A 25,955-nucleotide genomic window follows, 5' to 3' on the forward strand; every position below is an offset into this window, starting at 1 on the left:
GTCTGGATTAAGCCTCAGTTTGTTAGCTCTCATCCAGTCCATTGTCACAGCCAGACATCGGTTCAGCACGTCGGCAGACTCACCTGAAGAAGATGAAAAGGAGAAATAGAGCTGCGTGTCATCAGCATATTGATGGCAACGCACTCCAAAGCTCCTAATGACCTCACCCAGCGGCTTCATGTAGATATTAAAAAGCATGGGGGACAGAACTGACCCCTGCTGGACCCCATACTGGAGATCCCAGGGTGCCGAGCAATGCTCCCCAAGCAGTACCTTCTGGAGACGACCCACCAGGTAGGAGCGGAACCATTGCCATACAGTACCGCCCACTCCCAAATCAGTGAGTCGTCCCAGAAGGATACCATGGTCGATGGTATCAAAAGCCGCTGAGAGATCAAGGAGAATCAGCAGGGTCACACTCCCCCTGTCTGTCTCCCGACAGAGGTCATCATACAGGGTGACCAAGGCTGTCTCCGTGCCGAAACCGGGTCTAAAACCCGACTGAAATGGATCCAGATAATCGGTGTCATCCAAGAGTGTCTGGAGCTGGTTGACAACCACTCATTCCAGGACCTTGCCAAGGAATGGAACATTAGCTACTGGCCTGTAGTTGTTAAGGTTTTCCGGGTCCAGGGACGTTTTCTTCAGGAGTGGTCTTATAATCACCTCTTTCAAGAGGCCAGGGACCACTCCTTCCCGCAGTGAAGCGTTAATCACTGCCCTGGCCCAACCGGCTGTTCCATTCCTGCTAGCTTTTATTAGCCAAGAAGGGCAAGGATCCAAATTAGAAGTGGTCGTACGCACCAGTCCAAGCACCTTGTCAACGTCCTCAAGCTGTACTAACTGAAACTCATCCAAAAAATTAGGACAAGACTGTGCGCTGGACACCTCGTTCGATTCTACTGCTACAACCTTGGAGTCTAAGTCCTGGCGGATGCAAGAGATTTTATCCTGGAAGTGCCTAGCAAATTCATTACAGCGCGCCTGCGATGACTCCACCATGTCCATAGGGCCAGAATGTAATAGCCCTCGGACTATTTTAAAAAGCTCCGCTGGACGGCAGATCGATGATTTAATGGTGGCAGCAAAGTGTTGCTTCTTTGCTGCCCTCACTGCCTCTAAATACAGCTTAATGTAGGCACTTACCAGTGCATCATTGCATCCATCAGGAGTTCGCCTCCATCTGCACTCAAGCCGTCTTCTATGCTGTTTCATCGCTCTCAGCTCCAAAGTATACCATGGAGCTGCATGAGCTCTACACCGAAGAGGGCGCACAGGGGCAATCGTGTCAACCGCCTGGGTCATTTCTGCATTCCACAGTTCCACCAGGACTTCGACAGGAGCACCAGCCTTATCAGCCGAAAAACTCCCCAGAGCCTTTTGAAAATCCTCAGGAATCATTAGTCTCTGGGGGCGGACCATCTTAATGGGTCCCCCACCCTTGCAGAGGGAAGAGGTCACTGTGAGTCTAAACCTCAACAAGCCGTGATCTGTCCATGACAAAGGGACCGATGTAAAATCCCCTACACACAGATCACCATCCCCCAGTCCAGTAGCAAAAATTAGATCTAGAGTGTGTCCTGCTATATGTGTTGGGCCAGCAGCATATTGAGACAGCCCCATGGTTGTCATGGAAGCCATGAAGTCCTGAGCCGCCCCAGATAAGGTGGCCTCGGCATGAATGGTGACATCCCCCAGCACCAAAAGTCTAGGGGATCTCAACAGAACATCCGAGACCACCTCCGTCAGCTCAGTTAGGGAGACTGTTGGGCAGCTGGGTGGGCGATACACCAACAGAATCCCCAATCTGTCACTTTGACCCAACACAAGATGCAAGCACTCCAAACCAGTTGCCACTTGGACAGGGTGCCGGAACTCCTATAGACCACAGCTACCCCCCCTCCCCGACCCTCAGATCTACCTTGATGCTGAACCAGATACTCCGGTGGGCACAGCTGGGAGAGACTAACTCCTCCCTGCTCACCCACCCAGGTCTCTGTAATGCACATCAGGTCGGTTCCCTCATCCACAACTAAATAGTGGATGAGGGCGGTCTTATTTTGAACCGATCTGGCATTTAAGAGCAGCATCAGAAGACCTGAGGGCTGGCCAATAGGACAACCACAAAACCCGTGGGTGCGAGGAAGACCGGAACAAGGCACAGTCGTTAGCTGCCTGGGCCGAGTTCCCCTTACCTAGCCAGACTTCCTCACAACGCCGTATCTCCCTCTGCCCGTCACCACAGCAATTGGGGCCCCCTCAGATCTCCCCACACAGCCCTGAAACCTCTCACCCAGGCACATACTGTAAAACCTTAAACATACACGCAGTTTTCATACACAAACACGCTCATCACACACTTATATCACTACACTCGCACAGAACAGCTGTAAACACGTGCTGACTTAAGAGGACAGAGGTCCAAAGCTCTACCTCTGACTGTGGGCAACTTGTAGTGGTCTGAATCCATAGGATTATGTTAGCGCCCCTAAGTTGAGTAAGGCTTTTGAGGTTGCTCTTTATCTGATCGGTGCAACTTGACAGGCCACTCCGCAAAGTAAGTTGGATTCCAGGTGAAGCCTCCAGCACCAGTTTTTCTGATGAGAAACCTTCATGCACAATCTTTACCAAGGCTACGCAGATGTAATCCCGGCCATAATTTTAAAGTCTCCATTGATCTTTATTTGTTCTTGCTTTATTGAAGTTTGGAAAGGCTCCACCTACGAGAAAAAAATGGAAGTTCACGCTGTGTCTTCCAGATGCAGCGTGTGGAGGGCAGGTGCAAGTAGCAGCTTGCTGACTGAGCCTTAATAGCAAACTCTGGCTTGTCCAAACAAGTTAGGATGGAATCAGAATGGGACGAGGGAGAGCACAGGCGAGAGGAAGGCCAAACCATGGTATGGTGTTGCATGTGAACCAGCCTGTGGTGGTTTGCTTTTTAATCTAGCAGTTCTCTTTCTCTCTACAGCTGAAAATTGTTCTGGCTACTTTACTTGTAGCCACTGTATGGAACAACCTGGCTGTGGCTGGTGTACAGATCCCAGTAACACAGGCAAGGGCAAGTGCATTGAAGGCTTTTTCAGAGGTCCGGTAAAGATGCCACCTTCACCTCCACCAGCAACAGGAAAGTCCTATCTAGAACCTGTCCTTGATCCCAGCATGTGCCTGCATGAGAACAAATACAACTGGTCCTTTATTCAGTGTCCAGGTAACGTATTTAAAAGTGCACACTCCGGATAACTTCCTAGGGATTACTTACCTCTTAAAACCCTTAGGTGATCCCTTTGTACTTCCAATAGGGATGGTCAAAGGAGTGGCGAGAAGGTGGATTTATTTAATATTTCAGTGAATGTTAACAATTTCTTGAATATGGGATGAGATGGTGGTGCCTATTCCAGAGTTGTGTTGAATCATTGGCAATGTTAAGTGAGAGTTTCAGATAATGTGACTTTTAATTTTGGAATGTAGGGAAATGTAAGAAGTCTGCCATACAGTTTGCTTGTTTAAAGCATATTTATTTATTATTTGATTTATATCCCGCCCTTCCTCCCAGCAGGAGCCTAGGGCGGCAAATTTTTACTCGTTAGTCCTGGTGTGGGGGAACCTTTGGCCCACCTGACGTTGCTGAACTACATCTCTCATGTCGATGCGTGCTAGGGTTGATGGGAGTTGTAGTTCAGGAACATCTGGAAGACCAAAGATTCCCCACGCCTGCTTTAGTCAAAAGACTCCCTGAGTATCTTCCACAACAAACAAGACAATCCTTGCCCACAGTTTTTAGTCTAAAAGACATGCTATGAAAGGAAAAGCGATGGGGAGAGCGAAGTAGATTTAGGCAATAATTGCTGAAGTTACAAAGTTCTTGAAATGACTACGCTGAATTTCAACGGTTGTGGAAGGAGGAGATCCTGATGGAGCTGGTCTCCCAGCAGAACTGATGTAGTGGCCCTGCAGTCCCATCCCTTCCTCTGCTGTAGCCTGATGGGAAATAGTTGTGGAAAAATAAGAACACGTGTAAGGATTAGCGCTGAGATGGGGTGGGAGAACAGTTTAATAGAACCTTAATCAGAATCCAAAGCTGCTCTCCCCTTTGCTTTTTGAGGTGGTGGTGATGGGAGGGGTTGTCAGAAAAGAGCCAAGAAATTCCTCAGTTCTGATCATGATTCCTGATTGGCTAGGCTCAATTGCCGTCACTCTAATTTGTCTCTAGTGATGCCAGTACATAGCTAAATCTGATTTGCTACATAGTGTTGTGATGTCATCCCATCCAGAACATGATCCCTGATTGGCTAGTATCAAATTGAAGGCATAAGTGGTGGGGCAGGTTGAGGGAAAGGCTGCCAAAGCAGCAGCTAGCAAAGAAAAGAGTAGCTGCAAACAGTCTGTTTTCAAGGCAGTTATCAAATAGTTTAGTACCAGTAGGAATTACGAAAGGAGACAATTGTTGCTAGATCAACAGGGTTTCTGGAGTACAGGGTTTCAAATGTAAGTTTGAGGCTCTCATCCAGATGATAAATCATTTGAGCCTCCACATACCAACAAAAAGCAAAACAAAAGCATAGGTGTCTATCCATGGGCAGACAAGTCAGTAGAAAAAGAGGAGGCTCCTGTGTTGGCCCCTTCCATTGTCTAGTGACATCCCTTACAGTTCTCTGAGAACAGACACCGATGATATACAACCACTTGGGAAACCAGAGAGTTCCTCCATCAGCCCCAGCTCAATGAAGTGTTGAACTTTGTGGTTATAGAATGTGTGCCCTCCAGTCCACCCCTCTTGAGGTGCTCTCCTGCATATCCCACTCATACTTGCTGGACTGCTGGTCTCTGAACTAGCTGCCAGCTGGTCTGGTATGAACCTGCTGTTACTTACCCTAAAGCACTGAACATCAAGGGAGCCCTGAAGAACTGTGGTAACAAATGAGATGGATGGCAGAGAGAGATGTGCTGAGTGTCCCTTTCTGTTTTCAGCCTGCCAGTGTAACGGGCACAGTAAATGTGTAAATGAGAGCGTCTGTGAAAGGTGTGAGAACCTGACAACTGGCAAACATTGTGAAACCTGCATCTCTGGTTACTATGGAGATCCCACAAACGGAGGGACCTGTCAACGTAAGTTGGGTCCTCTTGCCTTCCTTTGGCTCCACACTGCTGTATCTCCCTCTTTTTGTTGCCTAGCCTTTGTTGTTACAGCTGGTATGCAGGCACTAATTAACCAAGACTATGTGTGCTCCATGCAAAATAGCTTTAAATTCTGTGCCAAAAAAGCTAATTTCTGCAATCTGTATAAATTATGCAAATTTACATGATTTTGCTGAATGCTAGGGTTTTGTGGGGTTTTTTGCATAATTCATTCTAGTTCCGCTAGTCATGAGGAGGGTCATATGCAGGGCACTGAAGCTTCCCATCCAACCACTGGGGATCTTATCCAAGTACCCTGTTGGCTTCTGAGATTTCCACAGGCATTGCTTCCACACATTCAAATCCTAAATCCCCAGTCTAAGAGGCTGGAAAGTGTTTTAAAAATGAAGAAAGCTGATTTCTACAGGTAGCACATATTCTGTGTGTGTTCTGTGCTCTTGCAGAATAATTGAAGATTACCAGTAATGACTGACAGAACTGTAACATCAGTAGTATCTTATTATCTCTGTCATGAATCTAAAAGTTAGAGACGAATTTCATTTGGATATGGATCATATTTGTTGCAAGTCTACTCCAAATATTAACAGAACATGTGAGCATTGCATTTCCCAATCATTTGCTCATTTAACAAAAAGTATGAGTCTGTATAGATGATCACTTTACCGCCCATTCATACTTGAAATGTGATAAAATCTTGCTTTCTTCTTGGTGTTTTGCTAAGGCTGCTGAACTACCTTTGGTTTAACTCTCACCCTGGGGTAGTTTGTATGTTTGTAGCCAGTGTGGTGTAGTGGTTAAGGTGTTGGACTACGACCTGGGAGACAAGGGTTCGAATCCCCACATAGCTATGAGGCTCACTGGGTGACCTTGGGCCAGTCACTGCCTCTCAGGCTCATGAAAACCCTAGTCATAGGGTCGCCATAAGTCGGAATCGACTTGAAGGCAGTACATTTACATAGACTGAGAGATGAAATTCTAGGTGGTACCTGGTCAAGTGTGGTCCGATAAAGGTATGCAACAAGCAGTATTTTGTGTTATGTTAGAAATGACATACATGCACATTACTGGCCAAATGGGCAAGCAACCCACAACGTGGACTAGACAGTTCAGTTGCTTACTAATTCATTCATTTCTATTTTACTGAAAATGTCTCTTTTCTTCCAGCTTGCAAGTGTAATGGCCACGCTTCTATCTGCAATGCAAACACAGGGAAGTGTTTCTGCACCACAAAAGGAATCAAAGGAGAGGAGTGTCAACTGTGAGTAGGCCCTTCCAGACATTCTTTTTAGTGTGTACTTATGATGATTTGTGCTCATGATGGTATTAGGGTGGTTATACATAGTCTCATGTTCAATACTATTTGCATCCACAAAAGTTTCAGGGTGGTCCTATTGCTTCATTAGCAATTGGTGCATGGCCCATAAGAGCTTCTTGCTGAAATCTCCTAACTTTTCCTACCACAAATGTTCTTTTTGGTGCGTGCGTGCGTGCATGGGTACTGCTTTTGTCGCACTATAGTGCTAGGGTGCCAAATTAAATTCACTTCCTTTGTCATGTAGCCTCTGTCACATACTTCCTGTTGATGCTGGATACAGGCATTCCTGTGGGGTGTATGTGTGTATAAATGAGCAATGGTTTAGCACAAAAATCACAGGCTAAGCATAAAAAATTAAAAAGTTGAAGTGTAAAAAGGAAAGTATAGTGGCATGGAGCCATAGCAAAACTAATTTATGCTTGGGTGAGGTGGAGGGGAGAAGGAGAACATTGCACTTTTGTTGATGCCGTATACTGACGTTTGCAAACAAGCATGGTTTAGCGCAGCAAATGCAGCCTAATCATAAAAATGTAAGAAATATTCATGTGTACGTATGGTGACATGGTGCTATAGCACAACTAACCTGCACTCGAGTAAGAAAAGCGGGGGGATTGGGGATGGCATGAACACACCATGGGGAAGGGTGGAATTAAAGTCCGGATGCCGTAACGAGGGAACATTGCGGAAGCTTCCCAGAACAACCAATAAAGCAGCCATTAAATATCCACTTGCAATACACAACATGTCGCTGCATGCACCTGGAATAAAACAGCAGCCTGGATGGGTGCAGTGGTGGCTTTTGAAGTGTTTGGGTAGCATGGTTGAAATGGAGCGTGTCATGGTGCATGTCATATTTGCTGTGATATACATATTTAGGCCATAATCCACAGAGAGAGATTAAGCTTGCACAAGCCTCTGCAGTTCAGAAGAAGGAAGCCATCCTGCTCGGTAAAGCTAGTCTCCTGTGTCATGTCTGAAGACCCCTGTTTAAAAATGGCTGGCATGTGACTATAGGGAGAGATGCAGAAGCAGTTACTGGGATTTTGCTCTTAACCTGGAGTACTATAAAGTTACCTGTGCAGTACAGTGTAATTGTAACATTCTAGGTCTCTATCCACTACACCTCAAAAAAAAAATCTTCAAGAGTTAGATACAGAATGATGTGATTGAAAGCTAGAAGGTTTGAGGAGTTGGTGTGATTTTCATGACCTCTTTTGTCAGTGTTGAAAGGTCTGTTATATCCCCCTCTTTCCCCACTGACAGATTCTATGAAGGGATAAATGTGTTCACCTATTCTGGAAGCATGGTCATGAATAGTCCATCTGTCCTGAATGGCATCACATTCAAAACATAATTCGTTATTGGCTAGGATTACTAATGCAGCCAGTCCAGGCAGCATTGCTCACAGTCTAATTGGCTTTGTTTGCTCTTGGAGATATCAATACATGACCAAATCTGATTGATTATGTAGCATTATGACATTAGCACGTTTACTGTTTGATGACCAATTGTCTGGGTTCCCTCTAGAAAAAAGCTCCAGCCAGGGAAGGAAAATCGCCACCGTCTCAGCAGCAGTATAAGGAAAATAACAGCAGGAAACAGGTTCTAGAAAAAATAAACATCCACATTTAAGGTGGTGTGGGTAGGGATTTTTTTTAATTATCACAAGCAGAAAGTACACAAAAGCATGGGAATTGAAATTGTTATGCTGCTTGAAAAGCCCTAGATATGACCCCACAATACAGTTGAAAATGGTGCATCTTCAGCACAGCCATAAACATTGCTTCCTTTTAAAAAGGCTAGATGTGGATAACTCCTTGCCAGATTATGGGCGCCTTTTCAAAGTGTTGTCCAACAGCTGCTCCAGACTGGCAGCCGCCGCCTTCAGTGCCTCCACCTGTATAAAACTGACTGGGGGGAGAGAAGAGATGAGCCCCACCCAGATGTTACCAGGCAGGCTGAATCTGAGTCTCTCGGGAGGGCGATCTTCTCTGTCACACAACTGTTGGTCCTGAAGGGTCTGGGAGCAATGTCGTTTTTCCTGAAGGTTGCTCTTGTTGATGCTAAGGAAAATAACCCATTTCTACTTCAAAACATCTAGTGAAACAAACCATCAATTTTCTGGCTCTCCACTGACTGTGGCTTATTGTAAGAGTTCTTAGATTATTCTAGGGGACTTTAAAAGTTAGTGGTGAGACTGTCACACGTGTTTCAGATTTCAGTTTCATTACTGTTTTGCTGTGTGTTGCCTTTGTTGGCCATGGGTGGTTTTCTTTTCTTTTTTGCACATTGCTGTTTTATTTTTAATAACAAGCAGTTTTCTTCCTAGTTTATGCTGGATGCAACATAAAGGAAACATCAGACATTATGAGGTCAAGCTTAGCAAAGTATTAAGACTGAAGGTCAACATTGTTAATGTTCTTTCTTCTAGGTGTGAGGTCGAAAACCGATACCAGGGCAATCCTCTCAAAGGAACATGCTACTGTGAGTGCAAACTGTGTTTTTTCTCTTGCCTTGTACACTAACAACTAGCAACAGATGAGCTCCAAGGCATACAAAACTTGAAAACAATATGCTCCTGTCTCCATTGCTGCTGCTTACTCTGGAGCTCCCTTCTTAAGCACCTGTTGTAGCGGTGACCCACGTCTTTAAATTCCTGCTAGGTCTGTTCATTCCCTTCCCTTAATGACTTGCTTTTCTGCCTTCAGTTCTTGCTGCATTCCTCTCTCTGTTTGCGTCTCTCCCCCCTTGAACTTCCCCACTAAATTTATATTGCCATTTCCTGAGGGCAAGGGCTTGTCTTTTGCCTAGTCCATTCTGTAACATGCCAAGCACTGCTATGTAAACAATGGTTGGTGTTTGTCTAATTTAAGGGATGCCAATATGGCACCAGTGTTATTTATTTATTAAATTGATATCCTGCCCTTCCTCCCAGAAGGAGCCCAGGGCAGCAAACAAAAAAAATGAAAAATCACTCTAAAACATCTTAAAAACAATAGACTAAAACACATTAAAACAAGCATCTTTAAAAACACATTAAAATAAAGCATCTTTAAAAACATCTAAAAAAGTAATGCCAACACAGATGCGGACTGGGATACGGTCTCTGCTTAAAAGGCTTGTTGAAAGAGGAAGGTCTTCAGTAGGTGCCTAAAAGATAACAGACTGTCTAATACTTAAGGGGAGGGAATTCCAAAGGGTAGGTGCTATTACACTAAAATTCCGCTTCCTGTGTTGTGTGGAGTGGATTTCCTGATAAGGTGGTACGTGCAACAGGCCCTCACCTGCAGTGCATTGATTGACCCTTAGGTGCACATGTGCCCGCAGAGGCCTTCCCTCATGCCCATAGGGTCTTCTCCCACTCCTGAAATTAGACTTGAAAGCAGCATTCTGTTGTAGCCAACATAATAGGTTGCAATTTGTGTTTAATTGTGGGGTGTGTGTAGTGCTTGTGATAGTTTCTTGTGTTTGCAAATAGGCCCAAAAAGTTTGGCAACTTCTGGTCTAATTCTTACAGGCAATCGTCTTGGAGCAAGGCTCCATCTTTCTGTATCTACCCAAGTAGATGCTTTCAGAGCTGCCATTCTCAGTTGGGCTGTGGTTCCGTCCCTTAGTCTACAGTTTACAAACTGGCTTCAGTTTTGGTTTGGGTGTGCAAGAGTAAGGCATGTGGGCCTCAGTTGCAGATAGGGTTGCTCTTATTTTCAGTTTGCTCTTGCCTCCTATAGAGGTGGTGTTAGGAGCCTGTAGAGGCAACAAAGAAGAGGCCTAGGGGGGAATGTTGGAAAGGGCTGGTGGGGAGAGGGGGGAATGTGGGGCACAGAAGTGTGAAGAAGAATAACATTGAAGGGGAAGGACAACTGGGGAAAGAAAGGTGCATGTGACTAGGAGCTGCAGAGGCGAGGGTATTAAGATTGAAATATAACATCCTTAACAGTTGACTGCAGGCATCTTGTAATGGTTACCTGGAAGGAACTGAGCTAAACAGTTTTGGTGATGCAGAGGCCTGTTCCCCCTGACATTCAGAAAAGCTGTGCTATATTCTGTCCATTATTTCCTACATTTGAGACGGCTACAATAAGATATTTAAAGATATGTATCTGCTTGTGTTGGTGTTGCATGCTTCTGAAGCACCTTGATTGTTGTTCTTGCTATTGGGTAAAGAGGATAGCCAGAAACTTTTAGCAGAACTAATTATGTGTTCTTATATATGAGCCCTGTTTCGGTGCCATGTTCCTGCTGTTGTCATTATGCCTAACATTTCTAGGCGCTTTATGAGAAATTAAAAACACAGATCCTGCTTATAGGCTTACAGTCTAAGAATAAAGTCAAGCAACATTAATGGAAAGGGATGTAAAAGCAGAAGAGAGTCAGCTAGGGTGAGCAGATACGTGTTAAGGAGGCACTTAAAAGCGAAAGGAAGAAAAACACAGCTGTGCTAATGCAAAAGGCTTATTTGTGCATATTTTCATCCCACCTTTTTATCTATTAGATGCTAACAACGCAATAAAAAACAATTTAAGACAATCAAACAATGCATTAAAAACCAATTAAAAACTAAAATGCAAGCAGAGTGGCAGATAAAAACTACATGAAAAATTAACCAGACAAATTAAATGTCTGCAAGAACAAATAAGTCTTAAGGAAGTGGTGGAAAATCAGCCAAGAAGACGCATTCCATAGCCCAAGCTCGCCTGCCTGGCGCATCCCCACCAAACATACCAGAGTGGCTTAACAATCAATCCCTTTCCCCAGGGAACTCTGGGAATTGTAGCTCTTTGAGGAGAATAAGAGTCTCCAAACAACTCTCAGGACCACCCTTAACAAGCTACACTTCCTAGGATGCTTTGCGCGGGGGAAGCCATGATTGTTTTAAGTGGTATGATACTGCTTTATAAAGGTATGCTGCAGATGGGCCTGAGAGGGAGCAGCTTGATGGCATGCAGTGGCTTGGGCAAGGCTGACCTGGGGGCTTTCTGGCTTATACTCTTGCCTTCTACCTTATACCTGCCTGCGCTCCCTGCACTCTTTCCTCTGTATATATATATTTTCCCATCAGCAAGTAGCAGACTGCAGCCTCCCTCCAAATCTGGCTTTATGCCAAGGCACCTCCTAAACTCTGTTTTTTTATGTATACTTTTTATATAGACACTCTCCTTATCGACTATCAGTTCACCTTCAGCCTTTCGCAAGAAGATGATCGTTATTATACGGCAATCAATTTTGTAGCAACGCCTGAAGAGGTTAGTAAATTCTCTCAATTGCACTTGATGTTGTTTGTTAAAATGCCCTGGTTCTCTGTGGTCAGTGGTCTATGTGCTGTACGCAGAGATTGACCTTATTCAAAGCATGTCACGTGCACACTCCTTGTCTTGCTAAGTGTGCACTCATTTTACCCTTGCATGAGAGGTTTCTGCAGTCCTGATCTTACTAGAAAGGAATGGTTTCTTCACACAGTGTGGGATTCATTGCTATTTAACCACTTGTAATAAACAACCTTTTAAAACAGGTATTTATGCTGAGAATTAACATGCTGATCATTATACTGAGAATTAGACTCAGTGTGTGAACTACTGTGGCAAGAGTGGCTGATTGCTTTGGGTCCAAGAGCTGTAGTGACCCATTGACATCCCTAGGGTGGGGGCAGTAGTGTAAAGGCAGGTGTGACTGATATGTAAAAGTGGATGTGGCTTTTTTTTAAAGGTACATTTTGGGAAATCTTGGGTGGGAATCACAATTTTTTTTTGTTAAAACAGAATCATAGCAGGGAGCCCTCGGAGTGGTAAGATTTAAAAAAAATAAAATTAAATGGACAAACCTTGGAGAGGCATTTTGACATCACAATACCACTGAAAGGGAAGGCTGCTGAAGCTGTTGGTATACTTCTTTTCTAAAAAGTTGTTAAAATTTGGGTTATATCCATTGCAAGTCCTACTAAGAGGAGACCTGTTGATGTTAATGGAGATGACTAGTAATAGGTTTACTCTGAGTAGAAGTTAGTTCGATACAACCCTTTGTTTTAACTTTAAAAAAAATTCTTAGGGAGCCACGAAAACAATTTAACACCTTGCCTTCACTGCAGGGCATCCATAGGAGCAGTCAATCTTTTAAAATATTTAGAATTGTTATTTTTAATTACAATTGAGCAGTGACTTGGGCCACAAAACAACCCCAACGGGGGGGCTTATGTAGTCCATGAGCTAACTCCCTCTGTCCTGTGGGCTTGCTAGCCAGGAAGCTGACTAGATAGACCAAAGGTTGGAGCTCAGAGAACCTTTAAAACAGACCAGCATGGCCACTCTGCCTATTGATCTTCATGCTGTGGTCCAGATATTGGGTGGCTCCTGTTCTAGCCATTAGGAGGCAGATGCCTTTGAAAAAAGGACTGACTGGGGGCTGGGCTAGGAAGTAGCTTGCTCTTCCTCCGAAAAATAGATATTCTCTAAGAAAAGGCTAGAGTGAAAAACAGCCCTCATTTCATGTATGTCACTGAAGGATGTGTTTGTGGGTGGCAAAGCCCTGATGCGTACAGAGTATGGCTGTACCTGTGCATCTTTGTAGTTCAAACCCACTTAGTGTTGACAGCTCAAAATGGCTGAGCTCATTTTATTGCAGGAAGTGCCAGTCTGACTGGAACGTCTTACTTTGTCTTGCCCATATAGGAGCTCACAGGTTTAGTCTCTGGCCTGCTGCTGCTTGTCTTCACGCCGGTCACTTTCCTTTGCAGCCCAGGCTGAAGGCAGGATGTACCTAGTAGTGCCCAGTAGGTCCCTGGGACATTATGGAAATGACCCTGGGCATGAGGGTTCAAAGGACAAGTGGAAGCATAACCGAATGCAGGGCTTTCGGCTTGGTTCCCCTTGTTAATCTGCGCTAAAGTACCATTCTGTGTAATTTAAAATCTTGCTACCTCATGAACACGGAGAAGAAGATGACTATGTTAGACCTCCACTGTTGGAGGCAGTATGTGTCTGTATACCAGCTGCTGGGAATCATGAGTGAGGAGAGCATAGTTGCAATCATATCCTGCCTGGGGACGTTCTGCAGACATTATTTTGTATTTTGGTCGTTGTTTGGTTCTTTTATTGTTTGTTTGTTTTTGTTTCTTGATTTATTGTATTTATTGTATTTATACACTGCGCTTGTTTTATCTTTTGTACACCGCCCAGAGAGCCTTTGGGCTTAGGGCGGTATATAAATAAAATAAAATAAATAAATAAATAAATAACACGGTGAAATTGTAGAATTTTGGATTCTATGTTCCCATTTCTTGAAATAAAAAAAATTACAAAACTAAACTTGGCAAACTAACTAGTGCTGTGATTTTATATGGCATAGGTACACCTGAATCCAGTGCCTTGGATCCAGTGATCTTGGCATGCCTTTATTTTTGTCCAAGCAACGCTGACAAAGCCTAATGGCAGCTGCTCTTGGGTGTGGTGTGTGTATGTATGTAAATGCATGTAAGCCATTAATCTGTTTCCCTCTTTTATTCCCTGAAATCAGCAAAATAGAGACCTGGACATGTTTATCAATGCTTCTAAAAACTTCAACCTCAACATCACTTGGTCAACAAGTTTTGCAGGTGAGGACAATTCTCCCCATTCCCAAATACCTAGGGCCTGAACTAGAAACGCCTAGAAAGCAGTGGTAGCATATTCTAATCAGAGACCATCAGCCAGATACTTGGCCAGTTCCACTCCTTGGCCCCTGACCTCAGTTCCCTGACCTCTGCCTTTCTGGCTCTCCCACTTTGCTCTTTCCTAGGCCATGTGAAGCTTTCTTGCAGACCCCTCCCTCCGTAGCCCATCGTCCCTCCCGCCATCAGGCCCTGCTCCTCACTGTGCTGCTTACTTGCTGCTCTCTCCCCCTCTCCCCCCCTCTCTCCCCCCCTCTCTCCCCCCCTCTCTCCCCCCTCTCTCCCCCCTCTCTCCCCCCTCTCTCCCCCCTCTCTCCCCCCCTCTCTCCCCCTCTCTCCCCCCCTCTCCCCCCCCTCTCTCCCCCCCTCTCCCCCCCCTCTCCCCCCCTCTCCCCCCTCTCCCCCCTCTCCCCCCCCTCTCCCCCCCTCTCCCCCCCTCTCCCCCCCTCTCCCCCCTCTCCCCCCCCTCTCCCCCCCCTCTCCCCCCCTCCCCCTCCTCTCCCCCCCTCTCCCCCCCTCTCTCCCCCCCTCTCTCCCCCTCTCTCCCCCTCTCTCCCCCCTCTCTCCCCCCTCTCTCCCCCCCTCCTCTCCCCCCCCTCTCCCCCCCTCTCCCCCCCTCTCTCCCCCCCCCTCTCCCCCCCCCCTCTCCCCCCCCTCTCCCCCCCTCTCCCCCCCCTCTCCCCCCCTCTCCCCCCCTCTCCCCCCCTCTCCCCCCCTCTCCCCCCTCTCCCCCCCTCTCCCCCCCTCTCCCCCCCCTCTCCCCCCTCTCCCCCCCTCTCCCCCCCTCTCCCCCCTCTCCCCCCTCTCCCCCCCTCTCCCCCCTCTCCCCCCCTCTCCCCCCCCTCTCCCCCCTCTCCCCCCCTCTCCCCCCCTCTCCCCCCCCTCTCCCCCCCCTCTCCCCCCCTCTCCCCCCCTCTCCCCCCCCTCTCCCCCCCCTCTCCCCCCCTCTCCCCCCTCTCTCCCCCCTCTCCCCCCTCTCTCCCCCTCTCCCCCTCTCTCCCCCTCTCTCCCCCCCTCTCCCCCCTCTCTCCCCCCCCCTCTCCCCCCCCTCTCCCCCCTCTCTCCCCCCTCTCTCCCCCCCTCCCTCTCCCCCCTCCCCCCCCATCTTGCCATGTGGACTTTCCATCCCAGAGCTTCTGTCTGCCCTGTCGGTAAACGGGCTGTCGTTTTCACACAGGCAGCTACAGCAGCTCAGCCAGGGCAAGAGGCGGCTAGCAGGTCAGGCAGCCAATCAGTCCTAGCTTATAGCATCTTTATATACAGATACCCTGTGGGTGATTTAGGGATTTAGTAGGTTGCTGTGCTGTGTAATAGTCTGTATATTTAGGCATAAATTCAATATTCTACGAAGATGGTCTGAGAAACAAAGTAGAACAACAGTTACCCAGTTTTCCAGAACTTGAATGCTTGCGTTGGCTGCTGAAATGTTAACTTTGTATGTAACAGTAGTTTGGGTATTCTTTGATTGCAATAATGAAGCTGTGTTGCCTGGTTGAAATGGAATAATTTCATTTTTTATCAACTAGTGTTGCAGTGTAATAAAGAATATTGTTTGGAATGCCACCATGGATTTTCACAAAAAAGCAGACTTAACTTGGAGTGAAATATATTTTGCCTTTGCTCCAAGAAGCTTAGGGTGGTGTATATGATTGCCCCCACCTCCATTTTATCCTCACGACAACCCTTTGAGGTAGATTAGTTTGAGAGCCTAAGACTCGAGCACTCAGTAAGCTTCACAGCTAAGTGAGGATTTAAACCTCCATCTCCCCAGTCTGAGTCTGAAAATCTTAACTCCTGCACCACCTCAAAGACAGTTCAGAATGTTTCTTTTAAAATACTCCCAACAGCTGGTACCCAGGCAGGGGAGGAGATTCCGGTGGTTTCAAAGAGCCAAATCAAGGAATACAAGGACAGCTTCTCCAATGAGAAATTTGACTTCCGCAACAATCCCAACATCACTTTCTTTGTCTATGTCAGCAACTTCACCTGGCCAATTAAGATACAGGTAAGAGACTCCTCAGTGTGCAAACACTAGAGAATGACTGACATACGTGGGAGTATAAAGAGGTCCAGGGGGGCATTCTGGTTGGGTACTCCACCCTTGACCTTGCTATGTCTTCTGTTTGCACTTGCTTAGTTGTTGTTGTTATATGCCTTCAAGTTGATTACGACTTACGGCAACCCTTTGAATCAGTGACCTCCAATAGCATCTGTTACAAACCATGCTGCTCAGATCTTGTAAGTTCAGGTCTGTGGCTTCCTTTATGGAATCAATCCATTTCTTGTTTGGCCTTCCTCTTGTTCTACTCCCTTCTGTTTTTCCCAGCATTATTGTCTTTTCTAGTGAATCATGTCTTCTCATGATGTGTCCAAAGTAGGATATCCTCAGTTTCATCATTTGAGCTTCTAGTGATAGTTCTGGTTTAATTTGTTCTAACACCCAATTATTTGTCTTTTTCGCAGTCCATGGTATGCACAAAGCTCTCCTCCAGCACCACATTTCAAATGAGTTGATTTTTCTCTTATCCGCCTTTTTCACTGTCCAACTTTCACATCCATACATAGAGATCAGGAATACCACCTTCTGAATGATCCTGATTTTAGTGTTCAGAGTTGATGTTTAATACTCCAGCAAATGTTCAGGATATACAGTGTATGGATCTGTACGTCAGCAGCCATGTCCTCTTGTTGTTGATGTCTTCTTGCTTACTCTGTGGCGTTCCTCAGCCCCAGCTTGCTCCGTGCATCTGACAGAGCCGGTTGTTGACTGGGAAAGCTCCTGTGCAGCTGAATGCAGTAGGCTTTAAAGAGCCACGGCACTTCAGTCATCTTTTAGCTTGCAGTCATTTGGGTGGTACTAGTGGAATACTGTCTCCTTGGAGATAAAATAATAAGCAGTAAATAAATATGTTTCCAATATAAATGAGAACAAACTGATGGATGTGAGTATGTTAATTTATTATTTATTAAATTTATTAGTCGCCCATCTGGCTGGTTCTCCGGCCAATCTGGGCGACGCACAACATAAAACATACAATTCACATTAAAACCTTAAAATTCCAGCAGAAACACTAAAACCTAACCCACCCCAAAGGCCTGCCTGAAGAGCCAGGTTTTCAAGGTCTGGCGGAAACTCATTATGGAGGGGGCATGGCGGATGTCATTTGGGAGGGAATTCCATAGAGTGTGTGCCACGATTGAAAAAGCCCTCTCCCAAGTTGAAAGATACAACAAGGGTGGACTTCATCAAGCAGTGGTATTAACAGTGGTTCTTTCCCCACCTAGCTGTGATCTTATCAAGTGTTTGGCACAAGGCAGAGATGAAGCAGGAGCAGGCTAAAATGTAAATGTACTACCTTCAAGTCGATTCCAACTTATAGCAACCCTATGAATAGGGTTTTCATGAGCCTGAGAGGCCGTGACTGCCCAAGGTCACCCAGTGAGCTTCATGGCTATGTAGGGATTCGAACCCTTGTCTCCCAGGTCATAGTCCAACATCTTAACCACTATGCCACACTGGCTCTCGGAACAGGCTACCCTTGTTGATTAAGCAGGAAGCAAGCCTTACCAAGAGTTCTTTGTAGTGCATGGCATTGCACGACCCAAACCAGCCTAATTTGTCCAGTCTTCCTTGCTGCTTTGAGTGGTCTCCCTGTAAATGCTGTCCTTGGTGAGAGCTAGGTGTTGCTGTGGTGCCCAACATCTCTTTAGGACCTGAACCTGCTGTGTGTTTGAGTCTGGACAGGCCAGAGGAACTGTGCAACTAACACTGCATGTCTTGTCTTTCTCTGTCTTCCCCCCCCAAAATAAACACCCACCCAGTTTAGAAACTGGTGGTTGTTGTTATGTGCCTTCAAGTCGATTACGACTTATGGCGACCCTATGAATCAGCGACCTCCAAGAGCATCTGTCATGTACCACCCTGTTCAGATCTTGTAAGTTCAGATCTGTGGCTTCCTTTATGGAATCAATCCATCTCTTGCTTGGCCTTCCTCTTTTTCTACTCCCTTCTGTTTTTCCCAGCATTATTGTCTTTTCTAGTGAATCGTGTCATCTCATTATGTGTCCAAAGTATGATAACCTCAGTTTCATCATTTTAGCTTCTAATGGTAGTTCTGGTTTAATTTGTTCTAACACCCAATTATTTGTCTTTTTTGCAGTCCATGGTATCCGCAAAGCTCTCCTCCAACACCACATTTCAAATGAGTTGATTTTTCTCCTATCCTCCTTTTTCACTGTCCAACTTTCCCATCCATACATGGAGAGTGGGAATACCATGGTGTGAATGATCCTGACTTTGGTGTTCAGTGATACATCTTTGCATTTGAGGACCTTTTCTAGTTCTCTCACAGCTGCCTTCCCCAGTCCTAGCCTTCTTCTGATTTCTTGACTATTGTCTCCATTTTGGTTAATGACTGTGCCGAGGTATTGATAATCCTTGACAAGTTCAATGTCCTCATTGTCAATTGTAAAGTTACATAAATCTTCTGTTGTCATTACTTTAGTCTTTTTGACATTCAGCTGCAGTCCTGCTTCTGTGCATTCCTCTTTAACTTTCATCAGCATTCATTTCAAATCATTACTGGTTTCTGCTAAGAGTATGGTATCGTCTGCATATCTTAAATTATTGATGTTTCTCCTTCCAATTTTCACACCTCCTTCATCTTGGTCCAATCCTACTTTCCTTATGATATGTTCTGCGTATAGATTAAATAAATAGGGTGATAAAATACACCCCTGTCTCACACCCTTTCCAATGGGGAACCAATCGGTTTCTCCATATTCTGTCCTTACAGTAGCCTCTTGTCCAGAGTATAGGTTGCGCATCAGGACAATCAGATCCTGTGGCACCCCCATTTCTTTTAAAGCATTCCATAGTTTTTCATGATCTACACAGATTAAACAGGAGGAGTTTAAAAATCAACTTGCATTCTTGCATGAGGTGAAGGGAGAAGGGACGGAGCTGCTATTCAACAAGTGGCAGAAGATCCAGATGGAGAATGCCAGAAGTTCTTTGGGTAATGATTTCACTGGATATGTGGTTAAGGAGCTGCAAGTCTTGTCTTTAAAGACTAATTCGTTTATTGTAGCATAAGCTTTCATGGTCTAGGATTCAACTCATCAGAACTATGAAACATTGTCAGTTGGCGGGGGGGGGGTGTATACAAAGAGAGAGAGGAAAAAATGTTTGCGTTTAATTTTAAAAAAGAAGTCAATAGCACACATGAGAGCCCCCCTCCCCCCAGCTTATAGCTGGGACAAGGGGTTTTCATCAGGATTCAGGCCTGGGAGGGAAGAGTCTTGATGGAAGTTAGGGCCCATGACACATATTATTAGACTTCTTTTAAAAAAGCTTGATGCGCTTCCAAGTGGCGTACTTAATGTTGCATGTAGTTTGACCCACAGAGCAGAACTGAAATAGAATGAAATTATACACGATGGTGTAATTTCTTTTGTTTTGCTGTTTACCCATTCTTAGTCATTTCCTTTTCTTTCAACCTGAAACTAATATTTGCATTCTTAATTTGAGCAGTGTAATAGATGTGCTGGTGGTTTTTTCCTTGCATTTGTTAACCCGCTTTCAATTTTGTCTCGCTGCGGGCCAAATCGTGAAGCTTAAGATCTCTGGAAGCAGATTCCAGAGGAATCCATCGTAGATGTTGGTGCTCTTGACCACACACCCGTGTTTGTCATGAAGCTCTTGATTCAAAACTGCCGTGTACTCTTTCCCCCTCCCTTTTCCTGGTTTCCCTTAGGAAGCTCCCGGCATATAAACGCTCTTTTGTCCAACTGATACTTGTGCTTTTGCCAGTGCTCAGTTCTTCCCCCTCCCACCCCGCCCCCTAAAATATTGCTCCACCTCTCTTCAAAACCACTTCAGTTGCTTTAAAAAAGTATACTGGTGTAGGGTGTCTCTCCCTGTTTCCTTCATTTAAAAGATTTTTTTCTGAAAAGCTCTCTAGTATCCAAGTTGGCAACATGTTCGTTAAAATAAAATAAAAAAAGCCCTGAAGTTAATGTCAAATTTACTGGGTTAGTTCTGTTTAAGTAACTGTGGCTTGTGACAGCCATGTTGTGAAGTTTGCTTGTCTTAGTTTGTCAGTTTCCTGTGGGGAAGACGGGTAAGTTCTTGCTGGAGACAGTTTGCTGTCGGATTTGTGGTACAAGTTGCTGGTGCTGGTTAAAAAAGTTCATTTCTGATTTAGAAACTGATCAAGTCTGCAATGAGTTTGTTTCTTTTTATGATTTTAGTTTTAGTATCTTCTGTTCAGAATGTTCTGTGTGGAATGAAGCCTTTCTAGAAATAGAACTGGCTAATTCGTCTCCTGAATGCTGTATAAGCCATTGAAGGTGTTGATCTCCAGGAAGGTAATATCTGAGAATAAGCAGTAGTGGCATTTCACTTTTTACATCCTTTTTTTTTACCGTCAGTTTGAGCAGCTGTGAGAGTTGTTACAGGGTAGTGTTCCCAGAGGGTTATGCTTGATGGTTTTAGAAACCTCTGAACAGAGTAGAAAATAAGTTGCATTGTAGAAAGTAGCAGTGGAATTTTACAGATGGTGTTCAGTTCAAAGAAAAAAATAAAGCCCTTCGCACTCCTCCATCTCGGTCTTGGCTTATTCCGCCTCCCTTGTGACTGAAGTGCTGTATCTGACAAATTAGTAATGGGGAACACTTGGAACCCGGTTTGATTGTGTCCTGTCAGCAGTTTCATTTACCAGTGTTAAACTCTGCCCCACCCTTCGTGAGTTAGCACCTCCAAACAGAGCTCATCTGAAAGACAATTACTGAATGATAAGATTATGTAATTGATGGGCATTAGTATTTGGCAGTGGTGTGTTCTAAACTTACATCATCAGTGCACTGTGAATAGTAATGGTATTTTTTCTGCAAACGAAACAGATTGAATATTAACCCATCAGTGTTGTTGGATTGGATTGAGTGTCTCGTGCTCCTGGGATCCCTTTAGCAGGGCCTGAAGGGGGTTGTATAGTAGTCCTCATCCATTTACCTTACCCTGCACAAAGCACTAGTTAAGCAGAACAGAACAATCAAGTGAGAAACCAGTAACTTGTGTACAGCACAGGGACAGAAACAAGCAGGAAAGCAACTTTTATTTTTGCATGTACAAGCGCTGTTCTGGAATCTAACTCACCAGTGTCATTTGCTGACTTCAAATGGTGATGACCTTGAATACATGTTTTTAAAGACTGAGTTTATTCTCCAAATGGGATCATGGTTTGGCTTTAATGAATGTGGCACATGAGGTTGGAGGATGAGGTGTGCACCAGCCACAAGATTCAGCTTATATCTGCAGTTTTGGGCAGCAGCCCGATCTGTTTCACATCTACTCTGTCTTTCTAGTCCAACTCTTTTTTGACGACTAAATGAGATCTATAAGAAACGAACCTCCACTCCCTCCCCTTCACTACAGTGGAGAACTTAAAACAACTATAACTTTTTTCCTTTTTCACAGTAGTGGATGAAATTTGCAAGCATAGCAGCCGTTCCAAAGGGGATTAAGCCTGTACAAAAATCCAAGGTGTTTTTTTTTTTCAGGGCACCTTTTAAATGTGTGATTTTTTTTTTTTAAAGAGAGTCTATTTGATTTTTCTGCCAGACTTGGATGCCATTTGCAGTCATGGGCATCCCTTGTGAGGGGACAAGGTGTGCCAAAATTCAGAATGATAATTGCATTGGTTCTCCTGTAAGGGTAGACATTACTATTTTGGAGTGGGTACTGTAGGGATCATAATGGGCCGGAGTGGTGGAGGAAAAAAAAAAAGGATCCCGAGGAAAGGCTGAGCTGGAGGAAAAGGCTTGTTGGTTGAGGAAATAGCTTCTGCCCCCACCATGCATTTTTGCTGACACAGCCGCTTCTGTCTTGGGGAGAGAGTTCTTTCAATTGTCTTGCATAGGAGAAGGGATGGTGATAGAAAAAACATGCCCATATAACACTTGCCTCATTGTGCAATGGGATCAGTGAACTATTCTGAAGAGAAGAGCATATATATTTGGACTCTTTTTCTGTTAGAAAATACAGATTTTTATAAGGAGAGAAATATCAAGAGATGTATCTGGCCTGTTCAGAACCGCACACTTTTATGAAATTGTGAGGTGACCGATCAATAAACACTACATAAGCTTTGATGCTTCCTCTATGATGCACACCTTAACATGGTGAGGGGGTTTGAGAGTGTCAAAAAAGCTGAGAGCAATGCCGTCAGGAGTCTAGACCAAGAAGCTAGACTCATAGCAGGGGCACCCAAGGTGGAATGGTCAATGCTGAGACAACTGGAAGATGCACTCAAACTCAGAGGAAGGCAATGGTAAACCACCTCTGAATACCTCTTACCATGAAAACCCTATGAACAGAGTATCCAAAATGCAATGCAAGATAGTGCTGGAAGATGAGACCCCCAGGTCAGAAGGCACTCACTGAGCTTCTGGGGAAGAACAAAGGACAAGTACGAGTAGCGCTGTGACTAATGACGCAGCTGGGTCAAAGCTGAATGGAAGCCCAGAGGTTGATGCGCACAGATGCGAAAGAAGAGTCCGGAGTTGTACGATGCACACAATAGGAACATGAAATGTGAGAAGCATGAATCAGGGAAAGTTAGTAATTGTCAAGCAAGAAATGGAACGTATCAACATTACAATACTTGGCATGAGTGAATTAAAATGGACGGGAATGGGACATTTTCAATCAGGCACCTGCAAAATACATTATGCAGGAAATGAGAAATTAAGAAGAAACAGGGTTACTTTAATAGTGAGAAGTGATATAGCAAAAGCAATTAGGAGCTACAACGCAAGGTCTGAGCAAGTTATATCAATGAGATTTAATGGGAAACCTATTGACATAACCATCATCCAAATCTATGCTCCAACAGCAAACACAGACGAAGAGGAATTGGAGAGATTTTATATAAAAGTACAGGGAGAAATTGATTACACACCAAAACAAGATGCGCTGATAATCATGGGGGACTGGAATGCAAAAGTAGGGAACAGCGAAAAACTAGAAATTTGTGGGGAAATGGGGCTTAGGAGATAGAAATAAAGCAGGAGAAAGACTTATTGAATTCTGTGAAGCCAGTTATTTGTTTCTTGCAAACACATTTTTTAAGCAACTGAAAAGAAGACTATACACGTGGACATCACCAAATGGTCAATATAGGAATCAAATCGATTATATAATTGGCAGCAGAAGATGGAGAAGTACCATACCTTCTGCAAAAACAAGACCAGGAGCAGACTACAGTAGAGATCATGAACTGCTAATTTTGAAATTCAGAGTAAAGCTAAAGAAGAATAACAAAGCAATCATAATGCCAAAATACAATTTAAATAACATCCCAGAAGAATATAAAGATCAAAGAAGGAACAGATTTGATAGAGAACCAGAAGAACTATGGACTGAAGTCAGAGACATGATCAGGGAACAATGCAAAAAGACAGTACCTCTAGTTAGAGAGAAAGACCTCAATGGATGACTGAAGAAACTCTTAAAATGGTTAATGAGAAAAGGAAAGCAAAAGGAGACAGAAACATGGTCAGAACCCTAAATGCAATAATACAGTGACTAGTATGTAGGGACAAAGAACTATTACAATAGTTATTGTATAGAATAGAAGAGGACAACAAAAAAGGTAGAACAAAGCCCTATTCCAAAAGATTAGAGAAATGAAAGGGAAATTTAAACCACGAGTAGGGATGTGGAATAATCAACGGGATCACACTGACTGTCAAAAATGAAATAAAAGGAAGATGGAAGTAATACACTGAAGAACTCTATGAAAGAGATGCCAGGATGACAGATTCATTCACAGAGGAACCATATGATGAAGAATGTGAGGTGAAAGCTGCTGTTAAAATACTTGGAAGAAACAAATCACCAGGAACAGATGGCATACCAGTAGAGTTTCTACAAGCTGCTGAGACTGAATCTGTCCAAATTTGAACAAAAAATTGTCAACAAATATGGAAAATAGAACAGGCTATGGTCTGAAGGCACATAAGGCCAGCTCACTGCTGAAGCTAAGCAGGGTCAGGTCTGGTCAGTGCCTGGATGGGAGACTGCCTGGTGGGAACCGTATGTAAGCCACCTTGGGTTTCAATAATGAGTAGAAAGGCGGGGTAAAAATGTAATAAATAAATAATAAATAAACAATAGCCCACAGACTGGAAGCGTTTGATAAAGATCCCAATTCCAAAGAAAGGGGATCCCAGGAAATGCAGTAATTACCAAACGGTTGCCTTAATATCCCTTGCAAGTAAAACAGTGCTCAAGATTCTACAACAAAGGCTGGATTTAGAAAACGACGAGGTATCAGAGATCATATCGCAAATATACGTTGGATAATGGAACGGACCAAGGAATTTCAAAAGAAAATCATCCTGTGCTTTATAGATTACAGCAAAGCCGTTGATTGTGTAGATCATGAAAAACGATGGAATGCTTTAAAAGAAATGGGGGTGCCACAGCATCTGATAGTCCTGATGTACAACCTATACTGTACTCTGAACAAGGGGCTACTGTAAGGACAGAATATGGAGAAACCGTTTGGTTCCCAATCAGAAAGGGTGTTGAGATAGGGATGTATTTTTTCACCCTATTTGTTTAATCTGTACGCAGAACATATCATACAGAAAGCGGGATTGGACCAAGATGAAGAAGGTGTGAAAATTGGAGGGAGAAATATCAAGATATGCGGATGATACCCTACTACTAGCAGAAACCAGTAATGATTTGAAAAGAATGCTGATGAAAGTTAAAGAGGAATGCACAGAAGCAGGACTACAGCTGAATGTCAAGAAGACTAAAGTAATGACAACAGAAGATTTATGTAACTTTAAAGTTGACAATGAGGACATTGAACTTGTCAAGGATTATCAATATCTTGGCACAGTCATTAACCAAAATGGAGACAATAGTCAAGAAATAAGAAGAAGGCTAGGACTGGGGAGGGCAGCTATGAGAGAACTAGAAAAGGTCCTCAAATGAAAAGATGTTTCACTGAATACCAAAGTCAGGATCATTCAGACCATGGTATTCCTGATCTCTATGTATGGATGTAAAAGTTGGACAGTGAAACAAGCGGAGAAGAGAAAAATGGTGCAGAAACAGAGCAGAGAGACTGCAGGTGGAGAGTCAACGAATATGGGATGAAGAGGCGTACCTAAGAGATGTACCTAAGGGGAGACCAAAAGAACCAGGAAGGGTAAGAAGGTGCCTGCAAAGTGATGCGCTTTCCCCTCTCACGAGAGACAGATTAGAGCGAGGCTGAGAAAATACAGCACAGAGAAAAGCCGGAAAGCTGAAACATGGTATTTACCTGTTGGGCAGTAGAAGGAAATTGGGGAGGGAAAAGGCTGGGTTTCCTCACTGTAGCTCAGAAGTAGGCTGTCATCATTGGGCTAGAAGTTCTTCAAAGAAGCTGGTTATTTATATTCTGGAGAATGGCCTGTGATCTACAGCGGGGGTGGCCGGCCATTTGCACCCAAGACAAACGCCTCTACCCACAACCAAACGTCCCCAGGTTCCTTTTGAACCTACTTACACATGGTTTTAAAAATCAGAAGATTTCTGCTCTCAGGCCCTGAAACGATACTATTAAAGCGGTATCATACTTGCCAGCTGAAAACAACGCACAGACAATAAGATGAGAGCCCTAGTTTTTTGTTTCATGTTGAGCCCACCCTTCATCAAGCAAGTGATCCAGGGTGGGGTACATCAAATATAAAATCAAACGAACAACACAACAATTCCAGTGAAAACAGTACAGCGATACAAAGCCAATCAATACAACCTCTACCTTGCAGAGGTTTTGCTTGTGTTAGATACAGCACTGGATGCTGAAC

At 44.4% G+C, this 25,955-nt stretch overlaps 1 protein-coding gene across 9 annotated transcripts in view; it reads left to right on the plus strand.

Annotated features, from left to right (window-relative positions):
* The window catches only part of ATRN (attractin), a 221,859-nt gene that overhangs the window by 110,821 nt on the left and 85,083 nt on the right, over positions 1–25,955 (plus strand). For all 9 annotated transcript variants that reach the window (XM_061583542.1, XM_061583543.1, XM_061583549.1 and 6 more), the window contains exons 18-24: positions 2,969–3,208; positions 4,969–5,106; positions 6,301–6,394; positions 8,883–8,935; positions 11,600–11,694; positions 13,958–14,036; positions 15,938–16,095. In XM_061583542.1, the coding sequence (XP_061439526.1) occupies positions 2,969–3,208; positions 4,969–5,106; positions 6,301–6,394; positions 8,883–8,935; positions 11,600–11,694; positions 13,958–14,036; positions 15,938–16,095 (857 nt within the window). The remainder of the gene's footprint in view (positions 1–2,968; positions 3,209–4,968; positions 5,107–6,300; positions 6,395–8,882; positions 8,936–11,599; positions 11,695–13,957; positions 14,037–15,937; positions 16,096–25,955) is intronic.

This window comes from Rhineura floridana, chromosome 9 (genome assembly GCF_030035675.1).
Source record: "Rhineura floridana isolate rRhiFlo1 chromosome 9, rRhiFlo1.hap2, whole genome shotgun sequence".
Taxonomy (NCBI): domain Eukaryota; kingdom Metazoa; phylum Chordata; class Lepidosauria; order Squamata; family Rhineuridae; genus Rhineura; species Rhineura floridana.